Source organism: Benincasa hispida, chromosome 10 (assembly GCF_009727055.1).
Source record: "Benincasa hispida cultivar B227 chromosome 10, ASM972705v1, whole genome shotgun sequence".
Lineage (NCBI taxonomy): Eukaryota > Viridiplantae > Streptophyta > Magnoliopsida > Cucurbitales > Cucurbitaceae > Benincasa > Benincasa hispida.
Genome location: NC_052358.1, coordinates 20,078,550 through 20,105,275, shown reverse-complemented (window position 1 = coordinate 20,105,275; position 26,726 = coordinate 20,078,550). Strand labels below are relative to the sequence as shown.

General features: G+C 33.9%; 2 protein-coding genes across 2 annotated transcripts; both read right to left on the bottom strand.

Moving 5' to 3' along the window:
• Positions 1 to 9,615: 9,615 nt before the first annotated feature.
• Positions 9,616 to 10,554, bottom strand: LOC120088646 (chlorophyll a-b binding protein of LHCII type 1). Its single transcript, XM_039046062.1, has one exon. The coding sequence runs from the start codon at positions 10,505 to 10,507 to the stop codon at positions 9,704 to 9,706; it is 804 nt and encodes a 267-aa protein (XP_038901990.1). The 5' UTR covers positions 10,508 to 10,554; the 3' UTR covers positions 9,616 to 9,703.
• A 799-nt stretch (positions 10,555 to 11,353) lies between these two features.
• On the bottom strand, positions 11,354 to 19,597 carry LOC120089227 (tobamovirus multiplication protein 1). The gene is made up of 13 exons (XM_039046646.1): positions 19,208 to 19,597; positions 18,254 to 18,304; positions 17,755 to 17,788; positions 17,138 to 17,224; positions 17,002 to 17,053; positions 16,540 to 16,726; positions 16,299 to 16,394; positions 15,598 to 15,658; positions 15,363 to 15,427; positions 15,066 to 15,140; positions 14,886 to 14,961; positions 13,810 to 13,973; positions 11,354 to 11,896 (listed from the first exon to the last, which is right to left on the bottom strand). The coding sequence occupies exons 1-13, from the start codon at positions 19,319 to 19,321 to the stop codon at positions 11,873 to 11,875; spliced, it is 1,086 nt and encodes a 361-aa protein (XP_038902574.1). The 5' UTR covers positions 19,322 to 19,597; the 3' UTR covers positions 11,354 to 11,872.
• Between the last annotated feature and the right edge of the window lie 7,129 nt (positions 19,598 to 26,726).

Below are 26,726 nucleotides of genomic sequence, written 5' to 3'. Positions count from 1 at the left end.
ATACGGCAGTCTCCACTGGGTAACCCCAAAACGAGTCGGGTAAGGAAGCGTAACGCATCATAGATAGAACCATGTCTAACAAGCTACTATTTCTCCTCTCCGCTACACCATTCTGCTGAGGTGTACCCGACGCTGAGAGTTGGAAAACGATTCCATGTTCTATCAAATAGTCCTGGAATGCCGAGTCCAAAAACTCTCCACTTCAATCTGATCGAAGTGTTTTAATCCGTCTATCTAATGTGTTTTCAACTTCAGCCTTGAACTCTTTGAACTTTTCAAAGGATTCAGACTTCCGTTGCATAAGATAAACATACCCGTACCTTGAGTAATCATCAGTAAAACTGATAAAATACTCATAGCCACCTCGATCTCACACATTCATTGGACCACAAAGGTCAGAATGTACTAACTCAAGAGGCTCCTTGGATCTATAACTTTTGCTAGTAAAAGGTCGTTTAGTCATCTTACCCTCAAGGCAAGATTCGCACACTGGTAAAGAATTTTCTTCTAACTCACTTAGAAGTCCATTCTTCACCAATCTCTCAATCCTATTGAGATTGATGTGCCCTAAACGAAGATGCCAAAGTTGAACATTTTCTTTTGGAGGGAATTAATGGCTAACGACCTTAGCACATATAAATTCGATTCCAAATTTGCTGTGCAAATAAAAAACACCATCTTTATGAATAAACGCTTTATTCACTTTAAAAGAGATAGTATATTTACATTGCAATAAACACTTTACAGAAATTAGGTTCCTCTTAAGTTCAGGAACAATATATACATTATGTAATACAAGAAACCTATTGTGTAAAACTAACTGGAGTCCTCCCACTGCCACAGCTGAGACGAGGTGCCCGGTGCCTACTCGCATCGTCATCTCACCAGTCTCTAGCTGTCGCCAAGTTCTAATCCCCTGAAAAGAAGAACAAACATGGTTAGTGGCGCCTGAATCAATTATCCAGGCAGAATCATCATTCTCCACTAAACAAGTTTCAAGCATAAGTAAATCACATTTACCTTTATTGGCCTTGGCTGCTTTCTTCTCTTTCAGATACCGAGGACAGTTCCTCTTCCAGTGTCCATCTTGGTTGCAATGGAAACACTTTCCCTTAGCAATTTGTGGACGCCTACTTGGGGCAACAAGCGGTGGGTTAGCAGTTCTCTTTTCCCTTACCACCCTTCTTCTTCTTCCCTTTGTAGAGTTAAAAGCAGAAGGTGCAGACTTCGGTCTTGAGGTCGAACCTCTATGGAACATCCTAGAGGATGAAGCAACATTTGCCTCACCCTTCTGCCTCTCCTTACTTTGCAGTAAAGATTGGTATGTCTGCAACTCGTTGAGGAGAGTTGCAAGGTTATATTTCACTTTGTTAAGAATCACATTGCTAACTAAGTGCAGGAAGCTCTCTGACAAAGAATGCAGGATTATGCTAACCTGGCTGCCCTTATCAATGGTAGATCCATTCAACTCTGCCACATTAAAGTGGACCATCATGTTTAGCACATGTTCACGAACAGAGGTGCCTTCTTCCATTTTGGAGTTGAATATGTATTTAAGAGCCTCATGCATAAGTTGTTCAGACGATTGTCCAAACATCCCCCGTAGGGACTCCATGATCTCACGCGTTGAGATCATAGGCTCATGTTTCTTGGCCAAGACTTCAGAAAGACTTTCCAAGATGTAGGCTCGGGCCTTCTCATTCGCCCTTCTCCATCGTTCGTATGTCTCTCAAACATTTAGAACGGCATTAGGAGCTGGAATAAGAGGACAAGCCTCCGTGAGAGCAAACATGAGATCCTCGATAGTCAAGATCGTCGTGATCATGTGTTTCCATGTTGCAAAATTATTGCCAGTAAATTTTTCGGCGCTTAGCAATGCTAACGTAGTTGTTGCCATTTTGAAAATGTTGCTGAAAATACGAACAAAACTTTATTAGAATTTGATAAACCACTTTTAAACCAATCAGTTTTGCAAAACAGTTTCAAGTACCCTAAGTTATAGACTTCTATTTTGCAATGATGTCCCAGTGAGGCAAGATAAACGCCACCGGTGGGGTGATCAGTTACCCCTTCGCTGGGATGGGCAGAACCAACTCTTGGAACTGTACCTAACAGCCACCATTTTTCGGTCCATAATTGTTAACCTTTAACTATTTCGCGTAAGTGTAACCCCTCGCTTTTAGTGCCAGAGTCTCGCGCTAATGAGCCCACCGTAGGGAAGAATCAGATTAGGACAAGAGACTAAGTTACCTTATCCTCTTATAGGAGATCAAATAAAGAAACGCGCAAAACTGTCATCCTTTAGGGGGACACTCCCAGGGTGCCTCGAGGCGATTCGCAGTAACCTCATTCAACCTAACGAGGGAGTTCGAGGGATATGCTGTCGCACTCCTGCTCTCACTTACTATGAACACTCTCTCCATCCACCTTGATATTGACCTACCCAAACACCATCCGTTGGGGGGATATGCCAAAGGTACCGTAAGGTCAAGGATAGATCTCACGGTGTGGACTATTTAGGAGAAACGTGAAAGGTTTAAGTGAAGCATCTTATGCCCCAAGTACCTCCCATGGAATGTTCTACCTAGGGGTTCATTAACCTAGACAATCTGGCTACTGATTTTAGTCTAAGTCATCTTTTTAAACTCTTCTCATAAACAACGTTTGTCTATGAAATATGAACAAGTTCAAGTAGTCACATTTAAACACTTTAATGGACTGTCCTTAACTTACATGCATGCTTCAAATCTATCTAATTCACCTTTCCAGGTAAGTTTCCAGGTAGGAGTGTTACGTTTCCGTCAACTTAAATACCCCAGCCTAGACAAAACCCTCCTTAGACAAAAGATCCCTTATAGATAGATTTGTTACGCTTTAACCTTTTATTAGCCAATTTAATCCTATTAAACTGATTAAAAGATTAAAGCCTTAGGGTTGCCGTATTAGAACCGTGATCTTAGGTCTATGTGATCCAATTTTTAAACACTTTAAAACCATGAATTAAACCTAAGTGAGCATGCATGTCTTTCTTATTTCTTTTAGTTCTAATTTCTCTTTAACTTTTAAAAAGAAACAACTAAAACCATTGCGTACAACGAGGCGTTTATAACATTTATAAAATAACCTATGTGTCATGCCTCATGCAATGTCCAGTCGTTACTATATATAACTTTTATATAACGCGTAACAACCTTGCAAACATGCTATCATTCATCCTTATACTATAACAATTATAATATAAAGATGATGCATATCAATGCTTTTTATGCATGCATAAATATAACTCTTATATTATATGATGCATGAGCATGCTCTTACATAATTAACTCATGCTTCTCTAAATTATAACAATTACAATAAAGAGATGATGCATGACCATTGCATAACCTAAGGTGGATTTACTATATGTGCATACCATATGACATATAAAAAGTATACATCGCATGTAATAAATAGAGGATTAATGGACTGGGATGAGCCTTTACGAAAATCGAACGAAAAAATCCTATCTATTACATTTTTCATCGAGCAAACCGGTTCACAGGCAGACCGGGTCTTGAACCGCCAGGAGGTCTTCATCGTGTAGTAAACGCCAGTAGGTAGACGATCGTGCAACGTGCACTAGACGATGGGAGCATAAGTAAACGATCGCGTAGACGACGACGAGGCTGCAAAGCCTGATCGTCTATGCGATTGTGTAGTGCGACGACAGGTAAACGATTTACCTTGCGTTACTAAGCGATCGTTTAGTCAATTACTAAGCGATGAAGCTTGCTGACCTAAATGATCGTCTAGCGCGTCCGCGCGCTAAACAATACTCGGCGATCGCGTACTCGATCGTCAACCCGATGCGACCAACTCTTGATTGCATTCCCCATCGTTTAACCGATGCTTTCATCAGCGATCACGTACTTCTTCATCTTTACGATGCGATCAACAGCGATCGTATAGAACATCTTTTGCATGATGCAATCAACCCTAGATCGCCTACTTCCTCGAAGAACCGCAACGCTTGCCCAGATCGCGTACCACTCATATGCAACGCTTGCACAGATCTGTTTCTTCAACGAACGGCTCAAAACTCCAAAGAAACTTTGAATACATACTCGATAACGATTATTACTGCCCAAAAACACAGGGGCCTTTACAAACAATCGCAAATGTAAAAGAATTTAAATCAAACTGAGGCTTAACATCCCAAAAACATCCATTAATCCGCACATCCACAGCAAAATTTAAATATTAAACCAGCGTAGAAATACACCCACCATGATAGTAAAAGTCATTTCGTTGTAACAAATGAAATCGGTGTATCAAAACCTGGCTCTGATACCAATTGAAGGATCTCATATCTAAGAGTTCCATGAGTATGTTCGGATCACTCCGATCCCACAGTGACCGAAATACAACATTATACATTCATACGAATAGTTATGTAAACGAATCTTAATTAACGGCATGCTAAGAACAACAAGTTAATAAAGGGACAGAGTTCCATACCAGTTGAAGAGAATCTTCAATCTTCGAAACTTCAACGCAGCGGAACCCTCTAAGTGATCTACCAACTCTCGGCAGAAATGTCGACTGCAGCCGCACAAACAACGTGAACTCACGACCGGAATGGGGACGACACCACCACTAAAGAGCCCTGGTATTTTCAGAGTGAAAACCCAAAGGGTGGTCTTTGGTGAATTTGGTAGAGGACGGAGGAAACACGAATTGTGTAGGCGATAAGCAAGTGGGAGGGAAAACGACGCTATCACATAGCAGAAGTGCTTATCGTTTAGGAGGAGTACATGATCATGTAGGATTTGCTGAACGATTGTTTAGAAAAGTTATATGATCGTTTAGCTAAATCGGCACACTATACGATCGTCTAGAGAAGCTATGCGATCGTGTATGCGACAGTGTCGATCGTTTAGGCACGAGGAAGACGATTGTTTAGGCGGAAAGTGTATCATATAGGCTCTCGATTTTCTTTAGCGAACGTTTTTCTATTCTCAACAACGCGTGTCTTCTCTCTTTTCTTTTTGGGCGACGGTTTCTCACTAACCCACATCCAAACGTGAAAATTGGCTTCATTATCATATAATTAACCAATTAACTAATAATAAATATAATCATATTATATTTTTTACCTTATAGTTTGATATCACATATCTACTATAGTATTTTCTCCTCTACTTGATATAAATCATATTTATATCTAATTTCACTCCCAAAATAATGTATCTCATACATTTAGCCAATTATATCATATATAATTAACTAGTCCAATTATATCATATATAATCGAACTTCCTCTTGTCAATTTGAACATTTCAAATTAACTCAAATACTGGTTCTCAACTTTATTCAAGCTACCCAGGGGACCTAATAGACCTGTGGCTCGAAGCTTCAACGGTCCATGAATAGCTGACTAAATTCTTTAGCCACGAGATCCACCATCCGTTAACTATCAGGCATTCCACTAAAGACCAACAGCTAAACTCTTCTTATCACAAATATATTTCTATGTCCATCGGATATAACCAATCATGAGTACGATGACTCTTCACAGATGCTCGTAAGTTACATTTGGGCCAAAATACTGTTTTGCCCCTGTAGTTACATCTCACTTCTTAAGTACTACTGATTCCTCTAATGAACAATATAACATAGTCCAACTATGTGTGAACACCTCTCGGGCCAAGAAAAGGTATGTGGCGCCACATCGTTCAAGCTCCAAAATCAGTTCTTAAGGGAGTCATCTATCTACTTACTCCTTCTTCGGGGAAGGAGTGAATTCCATTTTGTATAGCTGAGTTCCCAGCTCACAAATCAGATGAATCCCCAAAATGGTAGGTTTGAATCGGCAACCTGACCACTCGGACCCATACAAATTAAAGGACCGCTCTCAATGGTAGGAGTTTCCAACTCACTCGAGATTGAGGTCATGTTATCTATAGTCATCCTAGTAAAGTGAAATCTCTGTCATGAACGATGTTATATAACGAGACATTAACACTTTGTGGTTAAGTCTTATACAAACTCTTTGTATAGGACGTCCCCCGCTCGCATGTCCCCAACACGAATGATTAGGATCAGACCATCTGTGACAAGTCACAACACTTGTGACCATTCCACAAAGCGGGTCGCGTCCGTAGCGTTACCAAGATAAGGTTTCCCTCTTATATCCATATACTACAGACCATTTTGGTTATCACTCAAGACATGATCCACTTGTATGTCACCACATACGTGCTTGAGTCACATATAGATAACCAGGGATTTTATGTTTATTGGTTTGTGGTAAAGCAAATAAAACAAGCAACTGAGTAAAAATACAAAATGTGAAGTAAATATCATATATTAATAACCCAAGCATTCGTACATACTGTTTACAAACTATGGGACACGAAACTTTAGGACATCAACCCCAACACTCATGATAGAGTAAGGACTTGATTCATAGATATTATGAATCAAAATTGTTCATTAGAGGGTTAGTGGGAACTTAAGGAACAAAATGTCATCACAAGGGTAAAACGGTTATCTTGACCCAGCTGTGATTACAAATAATCTGTGAAGGATCGGCTTACTGATTATGGTTGTATAAAGTGGACATAATATATCTATAGTGAAGGGAGTTCAACTATGGGCTATAGTGGAGTGACCCATTAGTTAACGAATGGGGATTAATTCAGTCTAATGAGTTTAGTCAATTAATCTCGGATTGTTGGAGCCCATGATCTGTAGGTCCGCGAGGTCCCCTACTAGCTTGTAAATGGATAAGCTTTAGAGTAGCTTGATAAGTTAATTTGAAACATTCAAATTAGAATTAAACGAAATAGAAGAATTTATATTTAAATATGATTAAAATATATGAAGATGGATTTGTGTAAAAATTAATTTAATATTTGATATTAAATTAATTAGAATTATTTAAATAATTATTTATCGATTTTATTAGAAAATTAATTTATGAAATTAATTTTATAAAATTAATAATTTTTTCAGTTTTAATCAAATTGGATTTTGAAATCATTTTGATGTAAATTGAAAAATAACAAAAATAACACAAAATGGAAAAATCGATTTTTCCATTACCCATCTTCTACTAGCTCACACAATCACCACTTCCTTTGGCTTCAATTATTCTAAGCATGAGCTGCAACTCATGCAATGATCTTCTTTGCATGTTCACTTGCAATAAATAAAGAAGATTGGAGTGGAATTGAGGCATGCATTCAAAAGAGATTTTACTGAAAATTTCAAGTTGAAGAAAAGTTCTTCAAACAGTGTGGTGCAGTGTGCTTCTCTCTGATTTTCTGCTGCTTCAAGTTGTTCTTGAGTCCCACAACTCGTTCTAAAGCTCCAAAAGGATAGTGGGGGAAGATCTTGAGGTGGTTCACAGTGAGTTTTGAAGAATACAACTGTTGTTCATCAAGATCTTGAAGAGTTCTATAAAGGTATGACTACAAACCCTTTTATATTAGATGAGCATGCTTTAGTTTCTACCAAAATTAATGAATTTGAATGCTTATTGGTCATTGTTGCTTCTACTACATGTTGATACACTCTTACAATTGTCAAGTTGTAATATAACAAAAATAGTCTTTCATTTATCCTTTACTTGTTTGTAACATATTATAGTTACATTTTCAACCACTATATGTAAAAAGGTTGTCGCAAAAAATACAACTATTTGTGGTTTAAAAAAAAAGCTATGATTTGGAAAACCAATTCATTTATTTGTCAACTTATACATCTCCACTCAAGCTCTCTCAAGTTCAACTATGTACTATTTACATCAAAACCTTAAAAATTGAGAACTTTTAAAATGGTGGGCGTAAGAATCCACAATAGATTATATCCTTTTAAGTCACAATTTTACCATACCCTTTTCTTGGAACTAGTGTATATATTTATCTGTAGGAAATAGTACATTTTTTGTCAATAGGTTTTGATTATAGTATCTATTTGATCCCTAAACTTTAAAATGTTACATATTTAGTTCTTAAATTTTGAGTTTTGTTTCAATTTAGTTTCTAAATTTTTAAATGTTACAATTTTACTCTTGAGATTTGAGTTTGATTTCAAATTGATCTCTAATTTTCAAGACTTTACATTTTTAGCCTCATTTTTTTAATAAATACTCATTTTCAATCATTGGCGTTAGTTTCTATTAAGTAATTTAAAATAATTATATATTAAAATTTTAATTTAATTTTAAAAGTGATAAGAATAATGAAACTTAATTATTATAATTCTTTTAACAATTTTTAATTTATTAAAATAAATTAACTCTAAAGATGGAAAGTGAGTATTTAATGAAAAATTAAAGTTAAAAGTGTAAATCTTGAAATATAGGGACCAAATTAAAGCAAAACTCAAATGTCAAGATAAAATTGTAGCATTTTTTAAAACTTAAGAACTAAATTGAAACCAAGCATCAAAATTTAAGTACTAAATGTATAACATTTTGAAAGATATGGATTAAATAAAAACTATACTCAAAACTTATCAAAAAATATATTTTTTTTCTTATCTATATATAATTTGAAAACACCATTTTCACTTGACTAATTCATTTCATTGAGACTTTCAAATGATCTTTAAATAGAAATAAAATGTTAAAAGGTGTTTAAGGCGTTGAGTTGTTATTAGAGTATGTGGATTATTTAGTTTGTATATAAAATAACAAATACTGAAAAGAAAGGATGTAGTGATAAATAGTAAACACTATAAAAATTCGTAAACTCTATAACAAATGATGCCTCAAACATGGAGTTGGATATAATAGTGGCTCTACCCACTTGAAGTTGGGAGCCTAATTATAGGAAAATTGTAAAAAAATAGCATCATCAACTTTCCATCTTTTAAAACTAATACGTTTTTTGAAAAATCGTTAAACTAGTTTTTCTCGATGAATCTTGGGCTAGATCGACCATCGAAATTTAGTTTACAAAATCACTTTTTCTAACTTAATGATTGTTTTGGCCCTAATCTATCCAAATTTTATATACTTTCAAATTTTATCCAAATTTGATTATCTTTACCAAATATTATATCAATTTTTTTTTTAAAAAAAATGAATAGTCTTTCCAAAAATTTAAAAATCAAAATCAATAATCCATCTAAAAAAGGTCATTTGGATAATTGGTAAATTGATTTGGAAATTAAAAATTGGACTAAAGATTTAAAAAAGTTACATTTGGTAAAGATAATTGAATTTGGAAAAAAAATTGAAAATATTTAGGAATATCCCATAATATTTTGAAAAATTACTAGAATCCCGGTATAATATCTCCGACATGCATTGAAAAAGGTCCAAAAGGGCCAAAACAATAAATTAGAAAAAACCAATTTTTTAAACTAAATATGGGCACCCGAGATGGACCAAAAAAAACTATTTGAGTTTTCAAAGAGGTACTAGTTTTGTAAGTTAAAAACGGTGTTATTTGTGACAATTCCCCGAATTATAAATTACTAAATTGATTTGTTTTAAAAGATTGATAATAAAAATGTTAGATAAGATGCAATTTACATTATCTTTTAAGTTGAAGAGTAAGTGTAGATAAATAGATTGGAACCTCTAATGTAACGGGGAAGGGCATTCACAACACACCATCATTTCAAAAGTACAGAATTCCATTACTACAAGAAACACATTACAAAATAGTACACAAGAATCCCCAAAAGAACAACAGTACCAAATTTCTCACTTTCCAGGTACAAAGTTAGTAGCATAAGCCCAAGCATTATTGTTAACAGGGTCAGCCAAATGGTCAGCCAAATTCTCCAAAGGCCCTTTCCCAGTCACAATAGCTTGTACAAAGAATCCGAACATTGAAAACATAGCCAATCTTCCATTTTTAAGCTCCTTCACTTTCAATTCAGCAAAAGCGTCTGGATCGTCGGCCAACCCCAATGGATCAAAGCTCCCACCTGGGTAAATCGGGTCAGTGATTTCACCCAATGGCCCCCCCGCAATTCTGTACCCCTCAACCGCACCCATCAGCACAACTTGACAAGCCCAGATGGCTAGAATGCTCTGAGCGTGGACCAGGCTTGGGTTCCCCAAATAATCGAGCCCGCCTTCGCTGAAAATTTGAGACCCTGCTTTGAACCACACGGCTTCGCCGAATTTGACGCCGTTACGAGAGAGGAGCTCCGGGAAGACGCAGCCGAGAGCGCCGAGCATGGCCCATCTCGAGTGGATCACTTCAAGCTCGCGGTTTTTAGCGAAGGTTTCGGGGTCGGCGGATAAACCGGCGGTGTCCCAGCCGTAGTCGCCGGGGAATTCTCCAGTCAAATAGGAAGGGGGTTCGCCGGAGAATGGGCCTAAGTATTTAACGCGATCTGGGCCGTACCATGGGCTTCCGGAGGAAATGGGCTTGGGCTTTCCGGCGGTTTTTCTCATGGTGATGCGGCCATCGCCGAGGAGGTCGGAGGCGGTGGGGGATAATTTGACGGCTTGGCCGGCGAGAGATGGGGAGGAGAGAGCCATGGATGAAGCTGCCATTGTTGGTTTAATTTGTTTTTGGGAGTTTGAATTGATGAATTGGGAGTTTGATTTGATTTGTTATATAGATGAAGAAGAGATTAAAAGAATAGGTCCTTATCTTGATGAGATCTCTATCTGTTTTCTCATTGGCCAAAATGAAAACTGCAAGATTTTTTATTTGCATCTCCCATTTGGCAGCCTCTCATTCACAATTGTGCCTTCCTTGCTTCCTATGGCTACTAATTACCCTCTCCGATATTTTGTTCGTTCTTAGTATCAGCCAATGGTAGAAGTCCACGTACTCTTTATCTTTGATATCATGGGACTCTTGATAAGGATAAGAAAAAGAGAGAAATTTTGTTACTTTCAGTTTACTCATTGGCCTCATTGGTAGTGAATGTTACAACTTCACCAGTTGAATTATCATGGAAGATATTATGACTAAATTGCAGATTAAGCCCTCAGAGATTCAAATGAAACCTTCTAGTCTTTCTTCAAATATCATCTATATAATTAACCTAACAACAAATGCCCTCTTAGCCAAAGAACATTGAAATCATTGTTGAATAAACAAAAAGTCCAACAGATACTGACGAATAATAGTTAGTAGGTAATTGGATACCATAAATACCTTTCGGATGTGAAAAATTACAACATACATATCAATTAAACAAGTATCTTAATGGAATTCACGACCTTGTTCCTCAAATGTGGAAATGATAAGAGATAGGGGTTGAATTTAGATCAGCCTCTATATTTACTAATTATATTCCATTTCACACAATCGTATATCCAACAATAATACAAATTAAAAAGGAAAAAAAGAAAGGTCTTTAATGGAAAGGGCATTTGAAAGGTCTTTAATGGAGAAATTTCTAAATTCATAAATTAGAAAATTGCTAATTACTGTATATACCCTTGGGTTATCAAACTCAACCATTGTAATGTAAGTTTTCCATCAGAACAACTAGGGTGGGTACAGACAGAAGGGTGTAATTTTACAACATAATCTGCAAAACTTCAAGCTTCTATGGAAGCAAAAATTGTACAACGTTTTTCCACAATCAAAGAAAGCGTGAAATCCTTGGCTACTATGTGCAGAAGGCCGGGGAAAAAAGAAAGCAAAATAAATAAAAACCTCAATATATTTATATATATATGTGTGTGTATGTGTGGGTCTGCGGGGCTGCATTGTTTGATTACTCGGACATGTGATGTTAGTCATCAACTTTTGTCGAAATGTACAGGCGTCACAGCTCTTGGTCAAACTCTTAATTTCCATCCCGTAAGTTAGAACTTTGTATCTCTGTATCTCTGGTCATAATTTCATTCATGTAACACAAAGCAACCCCTTAATCAGTGGCGTCTCCTTAAATGTTTTCATTATATGGGACTTGCTCTGGATGCCTGCAATCACCATACAGTCAGTTCAGAGAAGAAAATATAATCACAATAATAAGAGGATATCAAATTAATGAATCTATTGCAATTACAATAACTTATAACAAAAACAAGAGCATTCCACCCCTTCGAGACGATAAAGGAGGAATGAAATGTTTTATGGTGTTAGTTTTCTTTCTTCATTTCATTGCCTTGAAGGACAATTATTGGAGAAACAATTCTACTAAAGCTTTTACGAAGCTTCCAAAAAAGGGAAATATGGTTAGAAGGATATCAATCATCATCTAAGGAGTCTGGACGTCTTTGTAAAAAGCCTCCACTTTCCCAAACCCATGATAAAGCCTGAAACCATAGCTGAAACTTCTTAGGCTAAGGTGAATTCTATCTTTTCAGCTGACGTCCATCTTTTGAGGCTCAGATACAAACCTCTTTTCCATGAAGAATTCAAGAACAGAGTGGATGGCATTTAAATGCACCTTCAATGGTACTACCTATAATAAGTATTAAGATGATGTGCACGATTACAATAGTCTTAGGTAAGAGGTTTCAGTTCATATTCTGTCGATTTGATGGTGTCAACTCTTTGAATCATGATTGGACAACGTAAGTTCAAACCTCAACATTAATCTCTTTGGTCTGGACGAATGGTTTCTTGTACGACGAAGAGAGGTTATGTCAGAATCATAGTTAGGCATGTCTGACCTGTCCAATAACATGCCACATGTGCTATCACCCCAACATTGCAAACTGTATGTCTTTATCAACCATACAAATAGTACTCAATGTGCAAACACATTCGTCCTATATACGTTCCTTTGTGATCTTTACTATTTTATTTTGATAGGAAGCAGAGAGTTCCATTCAAACCAATGAAATTTACATAATCTTTTAAGGAATTTCCAAAAAAGCCCTCCGATTGGAAATCATAGAGGAAGAGAATTACACAAGTCATTGAAGGATTCCACACAGACAAGATGCAAATTGCCAAGATTCACCAACACGCTTAGCTCTTCTGATAAGTACGTCTGTTACTATCTAATCAAATGTGACTATGAATGACTCTTATGATAACTGCTTTAACTTTGTTCTTGAATTACAATCCACAAGAAATAATAAGCGAACTTTGAGGTCCTGGATTAGGAAAACCTGAAATAAGTAATCTATGCTCTCTAGTCAAATATACCTGAAAGAAAGCCTAATGTAGCTTTCCTTGTGAAGACTCCCCTTTGTTTTTGTTCTACATTTTTTTAACCAATGAAACTGTCTATTACACTTATCGGTGGTGTCAACAAGAAGAGATCGAGCTTTGGGCTGCAGCCCAAGTACTAAATGGAAGTTCATTTCTCACCCTAATGGTCTCATTAAGATGCTTCATTTTGTGTTCATGGGTCTAATTTTATCTGAACCCTTGCTGATTGTCTGTGATGTCGGAGTAAATGGAGAACCAACCAATAAAAACTAATACCAGAAAAGAAAGAGGTTACCAAACCTCTCCATGAGCTAAGGAACCTAGAATAATTTGCCGAGAGAGTTTCTATAATCATTCCAAGGGCTGTCTGAGGAGGAAAGAGATGTTGACCAAAATCAGGTGTTCCACAAAAGCTATGCTGTAAAATAAGTAATCAAGGATCTAAACGGAAGTGGGAAAAAACAGCTGAGGCCTTTATGAGAAATACCGAAGAAATTGGAGAGACTAAGATGCCTCTACATCAAATCACTCGATAGCAATTTTTAAGGTGCAAAGTCACCTCAGGCTCTGATCCATTCATTAATCATTAGCATGCACAGGTCTTATTCTTCAATTTTTTTTCTTTTTTTTCTTTGATAAGAGTCCTATTCTTTACATTCACAAGTAATAAATCAAGAATAAAACTTCAAAAAGATAATGTTGATACTTCAGAAGGCAAAAGGCAAGAAACCTGATTCTTTGAACGAGCTACAGCAGTCCAACCCTGAGGATTTACATCAGCTGCCCCATGGCTTATAAAAGCAATTGCTCTTGATTCTTCTTGTCTTTGAATTTTCTTAGGAGGTGGCAACTCTCTCATAATCCACAATAAAAATGCTGATGGAATCAAAGAACCTAACAAGCAAACAAGTACGAACACAATAAACTAAACTTCACTAATAAATGGAAAATGCATGAATTCATGAGTAAACTCGGCATGAATTCATCTTCTCTGGGATGACTATCCATCATTTGAAGTATAATTCAGGAAACTACAACTAAGGTGCATTCAAATATTTATGATCCTATATTTTAAATAAAACTATTATGATTGCTGGGGAGACAGTGCAGCCCACTTTTTGAAAAAAAATTGGAAGGAACAAGGATGCCGATATGTCTTACCTCTAGGACCTTTTTTCTTTTCTTTTCTTTTTGATAAATATTAAAACCTCTAGGACTAATTTTCCATCTACAAATTACAAAATATCTTAAATTTTCATCATTTTAAACAACCAAAGTATTATTGTTTTTATTACTATTATTATTATTTTTTTAAAGAAACCAAACTTTCATTGAGAAAAAAATAACAATAAACAACCAAAGAATTAATGACTTCTGAATACAGTAAAGTGCATAGGCTACAAAGCCATCCTGATGCATGGTGGAGAGGTAACTTTTCTTTTATTACGTGGTTGCTTGTTCAAACAATAGATCAACTGTAACTATCATATCAGGCTCATAAAAGCAGATCTCAATTCTCAACTAATACGATGTCAATAACAGTATTAAGATAGTGCACCCAATATCGTATCCAAGCAAAGTACAGTTCAGAGGTTTTTAATTTCAGTTGCACATAAACTCTTTTAGCAAGTAGCATATAACAAAAAAAATCAACAGATTAAAAGACTTCGGAGGACAATATAAAATCTCAAAGAGGATAGCAAATATCTACCAAAATCAATCCTAGAAAGCAGAGAGGGGCAAATCAGTATCTGATACTCGAATAATTTAGATCCCAGATTCCTAAAAGAAAACAGGAGGACATACCCATGCAGAAGTACAAAATCAAAAGGACTAGTGCTTTTACTCCATTTGTTCTCTTGAACCGCCAATTATACGAAAGCTATCATAAGTGAGACAGAAGTTAGAAACTTACAAGAAGCATCCATATATGAAATCATTCACAACCAACAGGGTCCAAACACATAAAGAAACAGTACAACTTACAGGAATATCCGTAAGAAGATCTACCAAAGCACTTGATGTAAAACATACAACGCAGACAACTGCTAGACCACCAACCTGCATGTAATAGAATTATTCAGAATCTTGAGATTTCTTTAGATTTCAGAGAAAGATCCTACATAGTATTCGAGGATCATAGCTTTTTTATTTTGAATTTTTAATCAAGTTAATCTTCATGGACTTCCCGTCCACAGCCATACACATTCAGGAAATAACACTTCAACTGACAGGAGAGGGAAAAGAATTAGACGGTAATTATATAACTTAAGAGTCAATTACCTTCTTCATCTCTGAAGAAGCTTCCTCAGAACGTACTTTTTTCAATCTGTAAAATAACATAAAACCTGAAAATATTTCAGGGGAGAGGGAAGAAAGAGAAATCATAAACGGGTCAGTCATTAAAGAGATTTAACAAAAGTTAAACATCAAATGCAAACGACCAGAATATCATATCAAACAATTGTAATTGTAACTTCTTAGAAGGAAGCCAAAAATATCAGGAGAAATTGCTCACCATAGAAGCCTAGGGCTCCTCCTGATAGGAGGACTGTAATAGCAAGAAAGTCTTCATACACCTGAACACAAGCAATACGTTGGCATAAACAGCATTTAGGAACTTATTAAATTATATCAATACATGTACAACTACAGGATAAACTACATGTAGGAAAGAAATATGAAACTAAAATTTTAGCATAATACTAATAAATGCTACAAAATGAAAACACTATTTGCAGTTTATTCACAGCACAAAGAATATGGCTGCAGCCTGTAATTAAGAATATCACATTTGAACTTATATTTATGGCTGTAGCCTGTAATCAAGAATATTATATTTCAACTTATATTTATTAATTATGCCTACAAGCAAAGGGCTTTTCGGTTCAGTTCTTTAAGAACCGTAACTCTTAGGTCCCACAAATTTTAATAACTAACTTTATCCAAGGAAAGAAAAAGTATTATTTTGGCACACTTCTGGTAAGTCCATAACTCTAGTTTTTTCTTTATTTAGATTATAATATTAAAGCAACGTATGACCATTTCGAGAATGCTTCGACCATATTATTTACTTAGCTCTAAAGGTTTTTTTTGTCAAGTCAATTTAACTGCCATGTCTTTCAGATACCCTGCTGTACAGCAGTTGCATATGTAACAACTGAATTTTAGACGATACGAACATGAAAACCAGATTCGGACTTGAAAAGTAATTCATACCCTGGCAACAGCTGTAGAATCAATAGGATTTCTCCCTGCCCCAATCCAGATCAGAATAGAAACTGCGACCATGAGTAAAAACACCAGCATGACAACCTGAAGGAGAGGGATGGCTGCTATAAGATTACATATTAATGATTATATATAATAATGGGAAAAATAAATATCAAACAAGCAAATAGTACATGAACACATTATACTTCACATAAATAAATGATACTAATTAGATGTTCCACATTACCATAATTACAATTTTTTGCCTACTTCCAAGATGCATAGCAGGAAATCCACAACATCTTCGATGCCCATCTACATTTGATGAACCAGGTTTATTCTTCGAATTTTCTAATAAGGCCTGTCGAATGTTATTTTCTTCATCATCTTCATCGTCATCCTCTTCATCATTTGCCTGATGGCAAAGGTCGACCCTATGATATCATATACAATAGAAGCATATATATACCATATAAATTACACAGCATTGTGAATCGAATGAAATAAAAGTATACAAAAAAATGCACTCATAATTGCATTAATATCCAACTTTAGCCATTAGCATCATATTTTCAAATCCACATGTACAACTAGAAAGGGGCTTAAAATTTATGCTTCAACATGGGGCATAATCAATGTCAGGAAAGGATAAGCAGATCTACGAATTCAAGAATAAAAGCTTCTATACTAGAAAGTGGTGGAAACGTACCAGAAAGAAAGAAGTAGGAGAAAAGCAGCAAGAAACAGTATTTTAGGGAAGGCTGCGAGAACAATTCCATTCAAAATTATTAATTTATACTATGTCTAGGGAGCACATAAAATAATAACAACTGTTGAAAACATACCCATGAGGACAAATCCAAACACATGAGACCAGCAGTGCCAGAGCTGAATAATAGCAACAAGTGCAAATATGAAATAGATCATATAGCCTGCAAATCAATCACCAAGTTCCAAAAATTAACATGGTGTTATGTTCAGAAGTTAATGAGAAGCTCTGATAGTCAGAGTGTCCAGAAAAGGAAATAAATTAAACAAAGAACAATACGGTTCAAAGTTTAAGGATTGTTAACAGCGGTCTAGTTGCAGATTGACATTCATACAAGAGCACAAATAAAGTTAGACTACTGTTTTTTTAAGAGTAAATTGCTTATAAAGCTACTAAAGCGGTTTAAATCAATGCCTGAAACAGTTCAACTACAATAGAGATACTTTAGATTCATCAAACTCACATATGCCAAAATTCTTGATATTTTCAATATGATGCCCAAAATACTATTTCGAAAAATGGACCAGGTTGATTCAAATGCAAGATTGAACATAGATTTCATCCCAAGAACAGGGATATATAGGTATGAGTAGCATTTGTATTACAAAGGATAACTGGTCATCTTAACTAGTTTCTTTTCTTTTTTTTTTTTTTTTGGGTAAGAACCAATCTTCTTGACTAGTACATACTTACCCAAGTTAGATGAGCCTATCATCAGATGGAGTGCCTGCAAATTGAATTCCAAAGAAAGATCACTATCACATAATGAGAATATTAACTATAAATTATTTTTTATTTTTTATTTTTTTTGCGATTGCTAACAACCAATTAAAAGTAAGTTGGCAAATGGTACCATACTTTGAAAAGAAATGTAATCTTTGAAGATCAGAGAGATTCTATTTATGACTTCCTCTTGGATTGCTGTATGGAATTTGCTTGTTTTAAAAAGAACATGGGGTTCTCACAACCTACATTGCAGTTAAACGCAAGGGAACTATTGCATCTAATGCACTTTGAGCCTAAGCTTCAAGGAGCTATGTCATATTTGTACTTCAAAAGATATTGGTTCATTGGAACCATTAAGAACAAATCTTATCTGTGTACCAAATTCCAACAACATATACTTTAACTTAAAATCCTGATAAGTTATATAATTCAAGAAGAATTAAGGGGTACAGAGACTACGACTCACTTTTTGACGTGTCCATCCGTCCTGTTGACTCCGCATGTGAATTCTGATTAGCTGGAATAAGAACCAGAATAATTAACGCATAACGAAAAGTACTAACAATAAACCATTCACTACACAATTTAATCTGCAACCACCAGTAAGTTCTCCAGTACGAAGAATTTAAAAATTTTACAGTAGTTATTAGAATATAATCGAGTATGAAAAATCAGGAAACAATAATGAAATCCTTGCTCCATTGCTCAATATGCAGTGATATCTCTCATAGAGCCAATTCTTATTCCTCTTAATCGCATGATTGCAAGATATTACAAGCATAAGTGTCACAAAGTTAAAAGGGCAAATAGACATGCTCGGATCAAATCGCTTAAGTAACTTAACTAAGATTGGGAACCACTAAGTGCACGAAAAGAAAATCCTAAGTTCTGGAATGTATATTAAAATGACGGAGAAAAAAATTCAAAGTGAAAATTTAAGAGACTAGCAATATTAAACAAACTCAGCCTCACGAATTTGTATGTAAAAGAAAGGAACACAAAATCCTATATTCGTACGACAATGTCCCTCAACAATCGAGCTTAGAACAGACGAACAGTCTCCTTCGTTTCAAAAGGATTCCCAACCTAAACGAATGCTTTCCGTCCCAAAAAGTGCGCCAATACGTTTCTAAGCACCAATACTCTCAATTACACCAAATGCCCGACCTGAATAAAGCTTATTTATGAGCATTTGAACTTCAATTCCCAGTGTTTCCAAACAGCATGAATTTCACGAAAGTAATGCCAAATCATTCATAACCAACCAAACCACAATACATCACACAGAGTGATCGAAAAAGAAAACAACGAAGAGAGGAGAAGCAATTCCTCAGACGTCCAGAGGCAATTCAAATTACGAAATATCAAAAAAAGAAAAAGAAAATCCCACAAACTGTTCACAATTCCGAGAGGAGCTCACCTGCCAGAAGGCGACGAAAGCAAGAAGGCCATTGATGGAAGCCATAGCTACATCGAGAACGAGAAGGTCGAGAGGAAGGCAGGCGGTGTTGGCGGCAAGTAATTCCAGCACCATCTTGGAGAGAAAAAGGAAGGTGTGGTTTTCAGATCGTGTGAAGAGAAGAGAAAGCGATTGATGGTGACGACGATGATGATGACGACGGCGGTGAAGCGTGTTGTATCGGCGGCGGGAAACAGAGGTAACAATCTGAGCGTACGGATTGATAAGAGAGAAGTGAAAGAGAAGGAGCAGAAAGAAAGGGTGTGTCGCTGATTTGCTTTTCTGCAAGTCTTGTCGCTGGCGACGGTGCCCGTCTTGATTTTGTGTTTGTGAGAGACAGACTTCCAATTTTTTTTAATAATTGTAATTAAAATATAAATCACCACGTGAAAAACAAACAAATACTATTGCCTTTACATTTTTTTTTCACCTTTAAGTAATAAAGTCAATTTATCTTTTTAGAATTTTAATATTTTAGCCTCTTAAATCTATTTTCTTCCTTAACTACTTTTTTAAAAATTGTTTTTTAAGATTTAAAAAATTAAGATAAATTATAAATTATAATTCAGTTGACAAACCTCTAAAAACTTAATGGATTGATTTGATTTGAGATGTGTTTAAAAAAAACAAATTTGATATTGAAGATATATTTGAATTATAAATATAATATTAAATTTTCATCAACATATCAATGTTTCATCCATATTTTCACGTTTTCATGGATTCGATATAAATATAAAGGATAAATGATATTTTCGTTGTATGGTAAAAAGTTCACAAAATATAGAAAAATAAATTATAAAATGTCACTAATGCAAATATAATATAACTAGTAGACATATTAACTAGCTTAAAAATCATAAAATATTTATTTATTAATTTAAATATATTTTATAAGTTTTATACTTTTGTTAGAAATATCTATTGATATGGACATTTTATTGATGTTTTCATTGACATTTCTATAAAAATAAAATTTCGATATTTTCGTCAACATCGACATTATAAACTCGATTATAAGCCATTTTTTCGGAGGTTTAATTTAATATTTGATTCCATTTTTAGAAGTGTTTTTAAATATTTCTAACGGTTTGAAAGCAATTTTCAAATTTCATTTTTCCATAAGTTCGAAGTTACGTCGATTTGTAAGTTTGAAAATGAATACTTTAATTCTTAAAATTTGGTAAAATATCTTGGATGGCTTTATAGGCTTCTTGAATTATTAATTTGACTAACAGACAAATGACCTAACATGAGTAAATATTTATACTCTGTTATTTAAATTTGAATGGTGATGAGATATTAAGCAGTGATTTTTCACTAAATATACCCATGACATATTTTTGGTTTGCTGTGTGTGAGGCCAAATGTTATACACAAAAGTAGATGGAAGAAGTTGTTTGCTTTCCTCTTTTGATGCTTAAAGATCATTCATATTCAAAGAAGATGGCACCACTAAGATTCACATTTATATGCACATAACCTATATTTCCTTTACTAGCAAAGTTATCATTTGAACGACTATGACGACTGTAATCTAAAGTTATTATTCGTCAAGAGTTGTCATTCTTTATTTTATTTTCTTCTTAAATATTTCAGTTAGAAATGTGATTAAAATTTCATTGGATAGAAAATAAAAGATCATGACAGGGTTAATAATAGACGAGGCATCGAGATAGGCCAGAGATAAGATATTTTTCTATCCTCAAACTTGTAGAGACATATTGTCTCGACCATTTTCGCAAACCGCAATATACATATGAATGAGGAGATTCCCCAACCTAAAAGTGAGTCCTTGCAAGAATTTTCATATATATATTTAAAAATTTAAATCATATATATATAATTTTAAAAAATATATATATATGAATGGAGTTTGGTTATTATTGTACAACAAAAAGGCTAAAAAACCAAAAGGTAAGGATTTAATTTAAGAGATATTCCACACCACAAACATTACTATCAGCATAAAAGTGTAGAATCTCTACTTATGTTCATGATTTTTAAATTGGAAAAAGTGGACGTGAATCAATTCATGAGATTAATATTTCTAATATCAATTATGTAACTACTACATTATTCATGTTGCAAAGTATATTACTAATACACTTAATATATAGTATTTAATGACACAGAAACAATTTTAATATTATTGATACACCTAATTAATATAAAATATATTAGAGAAAACTACCTTTTTAGTTCTCTAATTTTTGTATCTAAGTTTCGATAATGTATCTTTTTAGTCTCAAATTTTTTAGAATAGGCATAAAATGTCATTAATTCAAATTTTTATTATTATTTTAAATAATTACAAGACATCTTGAATTATAAAAAAAAATAGTTTAAATTTTAATTTTAGAGATTAAGAGATAATTTAAAAATATATATATTTCTAGTTTAAATTAATAAAAATTATTCTATGGCCTTTTAAACTTATCCTTAAATATTATTGATTAAAAAAATATATTTTGAAAATTCAAAAACAAGATGCACTTATTCTTAAAACTTGAGAACTAAAAAAAGGTACATTTTGAAATATGGGGAATCAAATACACAATATTCTTTAGAACTTGAGGACTATTTTTTTCCTTTCTTTTTTTGGTAATGAGACTAAAAAGGTAACTATATTATTATTGATACATATTTGGGAATATTTTGGCAAAATATTGTCATTAATTATTATTAGGATACTCTTTTATGTTATGGTAGGTTTGTTCCTTGCATATTGAAATATGTTTAAGTTTAGTCCATATATTTTTATTGAATTTTGAATTTAGTCATTTAAATTAGTTATTATCAAAACTAGTTTAATAATAATAATAAGTTTCATACAATGAAACACACTATGTATATATATATTTCTAAACTTTATACTAAGGATATTCAAAAAAACCAATAACTCGATAACCTTGATCAATCCAATCTAATTTGTATGATTTGAGTTCGTTTATTATTAATCCATTTAGGTTGGGTTAGGTTCAAACAAATAAAAATTTTATGAGTTGAATTGATTTATGGATTCACTTGAAATAACTAAAATAGATCCAACCAACTTGAATTTATTATTAATTTAAAAATAATGTTATTTTACTTTGATACGATTATTTTACATATATTTGTTTTTATTTTATTTTATTTCATGAATTTTTTTAATTTATCCTCCAACAACTTCTAAAAATAATTTTTAGTACTTTGGAAAAAAAAAATTATAGTATAAATCGAAATCGAGCTACTAGTCTTAATTAAATATATGAAAATAATTTACTAAAATTTTTACATATTAACATTTTACTTAAAACCAAAATTTAAATAAATGATTTGACTAACTCGAACCAACACATGTCAAATGTTTCGTGGTTTGGTTGGGTTGAGTTCATCATTTAATAAATGTTATTGGGTTGAAGAAATTTATAACTAGAACAATTGGATTTTGGTCTAAACATGCTTCAACTCGACTCAAATCAACCTATAAATACCTCTACTTTATAGGGAAAGGACTCACAAACATTTTTAGAAAATTCATCAATATATTAATAGTATGAATTGAATATAAGATTTATAACAACTACATAGATCAAAATTAGACATTTGAAAATGAACACATTAAGATTGAACAATTCTCAGAGTACAACACCAAAATGATATTTTAAACCTTACCACAATTTTAATACGACATTGTACATAACCAATTTCTCATAATATTCTCATAGCCCGGCCTTAAAAGATGACTTCTAGAGTTTTTCTAATGCATGGAATTTGTGTTAAAATTTTGTAACTGATGACCAAAATAATATACCTTTCAGGGATAGTTTGGTTTAAGATTTTAGAGATGTTCAAGAATTAAGTATGTATGGGAATAAAAAGTTTGGAAATAATATTACTAGAAATCGAGGACAACTGTGTTTAGTTGTACATGAGAATAATATCAAAATTTTATGGTAACAAATTAGCTTTGTATTTTATTTATAAAATTAATCATGGACATCTCTATAAAATTTTGATAGATTAATTGATAAACAATAAATTCAATTCAAAGTTTTCAGCAAAATTATTGATTTAACTACCAAATAATAATATTAATTAAATTATTAATTACAAATATTTATAAAATGAATAATTTATAATTAAAGTTACTTGATTACATAATTTGATGTAACAATTCGATGAATTTATATAAATATGATGTATTAATTAGTAAAACAATAAAAAAACGGTTTAAAAAAATAAATACATTTTGTGATTAATGAAAATCAAATATAAACTAATTATAATTATTACAAAATAATCTCATAATGATAATTAATTAACTAACTATTATTAATAAATTAATAGTATTAATGCATCGATTCCTTACAGTTTATTATATAATTAATTAATTTATTTATGAATCTGGATAGTTAAATTCAAATACTATAATTTAAAATTTAATATAAATTTTAAATTATAAATTTAATATTTATATATTAATTAATTTTAATAATTTAAAATAAAAGAATAAATTCGTGTATGAAAAGGGGAGAGGGAATGGGTATCAAGAAAATCTACACTTTTAGATGGGTATCATCCATGGATAGGGTAGGGTTGGCAAAAATCTCCACGGATCCCCACCCTGATCGGGGCGGGAATCCTCGATTTGATTGGGGATGGGGTCAAACTCAGGATTATAATCGGGACCCCAGTCGAGGATGGGGCGGGGAAGCGGAGGTCCCATCCCCGATCCCGATTATTTTTTTATTTTTTAATATATATATATATATATATATTAATTTTATAAATAAAATACATATAATATATAATTATATATATACAATGGTGTAAGCATATATTATATTTTACAAATATTCATATAATTATATATAATTACCAAAAAAAAAAAAAAGATGGGTACCACGGGGACCCGTTTCCCCTATCGCGAGAATCCCCATCCCCATCCCCGCCTTCAATTGGCGGGGATGGGGATTCTCCCGCCCCGTTGCCAACCCTAGGTCTAAGGAATGCATGGGATGCTAAAACTTCAAAATTTGTATCAATCAAGAGAATATGTATCCCTTACCCATTTCCATCCCAACTCTCCCAATCCAAACGCCCCCTTAAAGATTAAAAATCAAAATAAACATTTTAAAAGCATATAAATTATAAAATTGACCAAACTCAAGAATGAAAGGATCAAACTAAATTCTCTTTTTTCATTGATAAGGTAGTGTTTATTGTGCAAGAGACCGTCAACGTCTCATTTCTCCCATGTTCCGTGATGTCACTCGTTATAACGCAATCTCTTGTGTCCAAAGCGTTGGAATAGTAATCTTATTCTCTTGTTCACACTTCTTATTCCAAGTGGTTTGTTTTTATTTTGTCACTAGATTTTTATTTTGCAATGATTAGTGTTGATGTAGTGTTTCCCTAAAAAATATTGACGTAGATGATTAGGAAGGATGATGGATGGAAAAATCACAGGCTGAGAAAAAAATCTCCATTATTTATATGTTTTGCTTAATTAATTCTTAATTTATTCAAGATTAAAAAAAAATAACTTCACACATTTTTTAATCAATGAAAAATATTTAAAATTTTAATGCGTTTCTTAAACTTTCATTTTCAAGAGAGATAATAAAGGTTAATATGTCATGTTCACTCCCGGACAATGTGATGTATTGTTACATGATAAATAAAGCTTTTTTTTTACTCACATAATTTTTTGCCGCCATTATTTTCAAACTTCCAAGGACAAATCAACCAATGTTGAATTCAAAAAATTATTATTATTATGATAGGTTAGATAGTTATTTAGGTTTCCTTCGATAATTATTTTATTGGTAAATTTTTCATCTTTCTTAAAAAGACATTTTGTAACGACCCGACTTTCTACTATACTACCAGGACGCTTCTACATGCATGCATAAGCTTGACAATGTATATTTCTCAAAGGAAATTTTAATAAAAAGGATAATATTTTTATTTACAAAAATAATAATACCATAAAACACTGTTCGGGGCACCCATGACTCTAAATTTAGAATAAATTGAATAAACCAATAAATTAATTAATGAATAAGCAAAATAACCAAAGTTTTAAATGCCATACTTCTAATCTAAATCATGTCAAAAATAAAATAAAATAAAAACGTAACTGCGGAAGCATTGTCATATCCCAATGACCGGGTCACGAATCCCTCTTGTAATCCGTCAGGCTATCTTTACTTTTACCTGAAAAACATGAAGAAAAAAGAATTAGTATAGAAATATACCCAGTAAGCGACCCACTACAAGGTCCATTAGGTGAGTCTTTAACCTTTCCATCAAGACTCAAGTGTACATTACGCATTGTAGGCATAAGCATAAGGGGCGAGCCTGAAGGCACGCTTTCATAAGTAGCGACCTCGAAGGGACATAATCATAGACATAAGTTGTAAACCTGAAGGCTCACAACATATAATGTGCATGGCCCAATAAAAAAACTAACAGTCACTATCAATCCAACATAGTCATATGCATGCAATCATAGTCTTTAATCATACCTAGAAAGGTTCAAAGTCTCAAAATACATCCATCATTTAGATATCACCACATACAATCATAATTTTCGTGGCATAAACATAGTCCTCCGTAACCCCCTCAACAGTCAAACATAGCAAGTCATAACGGTTCAGTCCAACATAGAGAATCATGCTTTCAGTACAATCTCATACTTAACAACAACTTGGATTCGAGGGCGAACCGGTAGTGAAACGCTTACCTCGAGTTTTAGACACAAAGGAATTAACCCAAGTAAATCAAGCAGCTGAACCTTCCTCTTAGTTTAGCAAAAGCTTGAATCAAGGTCCCTAACACCAACCATAAACACAAAATTCAACTTGTGGGGCCAATCCCCAAAACATACACAATTTATTCCAATAATCCCTACACAACTTACCCAAAACTTGCCAAAATTAATCCAATGAAGAGTTGGACAACTCATTAAAAGGCCTTAAAACCTCAACTTCAATCTCCTAAATTCAAAATTAAACCAATCGTCAGACCAAAATTACACTAGATAGCCAAGATCCTTCAAGAAACACAAGAAACTGGTCGAAAAAAACCAAATCTTACCCAAACAAACGCATGAACAGGTCACTCGAGTAGACCTAGAATTGTCCATACGAAATCTATCACAAACGCCGATGATAGCAACGATGGCAGCGGTGCTTCGAGGTGAATGGCAGGCTGGGCTGTAAGGGATGAACAAAGTCCGACGATCTTCAGGCATGACAAACAACGACTGCTCGAGAGAACACGTGTGACGACCGGCGGTGTGCTTCGCTATGGACAGTTGGGGGTCGACGATGGCATCTGGTGAAAGTTGTGATCGGCGGCTGGATCTCATGAGGGAGGGCGTGCACTGGGAAAATTTCACAAAATGACTTAAAACCCAAAAAATTTTCTACCAATGACCTCTTCCTAAAAAAATTTCTACCACTGATCTTTTGCCCATGTGAAATTC

Coding starts and splice junctions, on each gene's coding strand:
- LOC120088646 (XM_039046062.1), bottom strand. CDS start 10,507: ATGGCAGCTTCATCCATGGCTCTCTCCTCCCCATCTCTCGCCGGCCAA.
- LOC120089227 (XM_039046646.1), bottom strand. CDS start 19,321: ATGGTGCTGGAATTACTTGCCGCCAACACCGCCTGCCTTCCTCTCGAC. Junction 17,789..18,253: donor ACGGATGGACACGTCAAAAA/GTGAGTCGTAGT, acceptor TTCAATTTGCAG/GCACTCCATCTGATGATAGG. Junction 14,962..15,065: donor ATCTTCTTACGGATATTCCT/GTAAGTTGTACT, acceptor CACTTATGATAG/CTTTCGTATAATTGGCGGTT.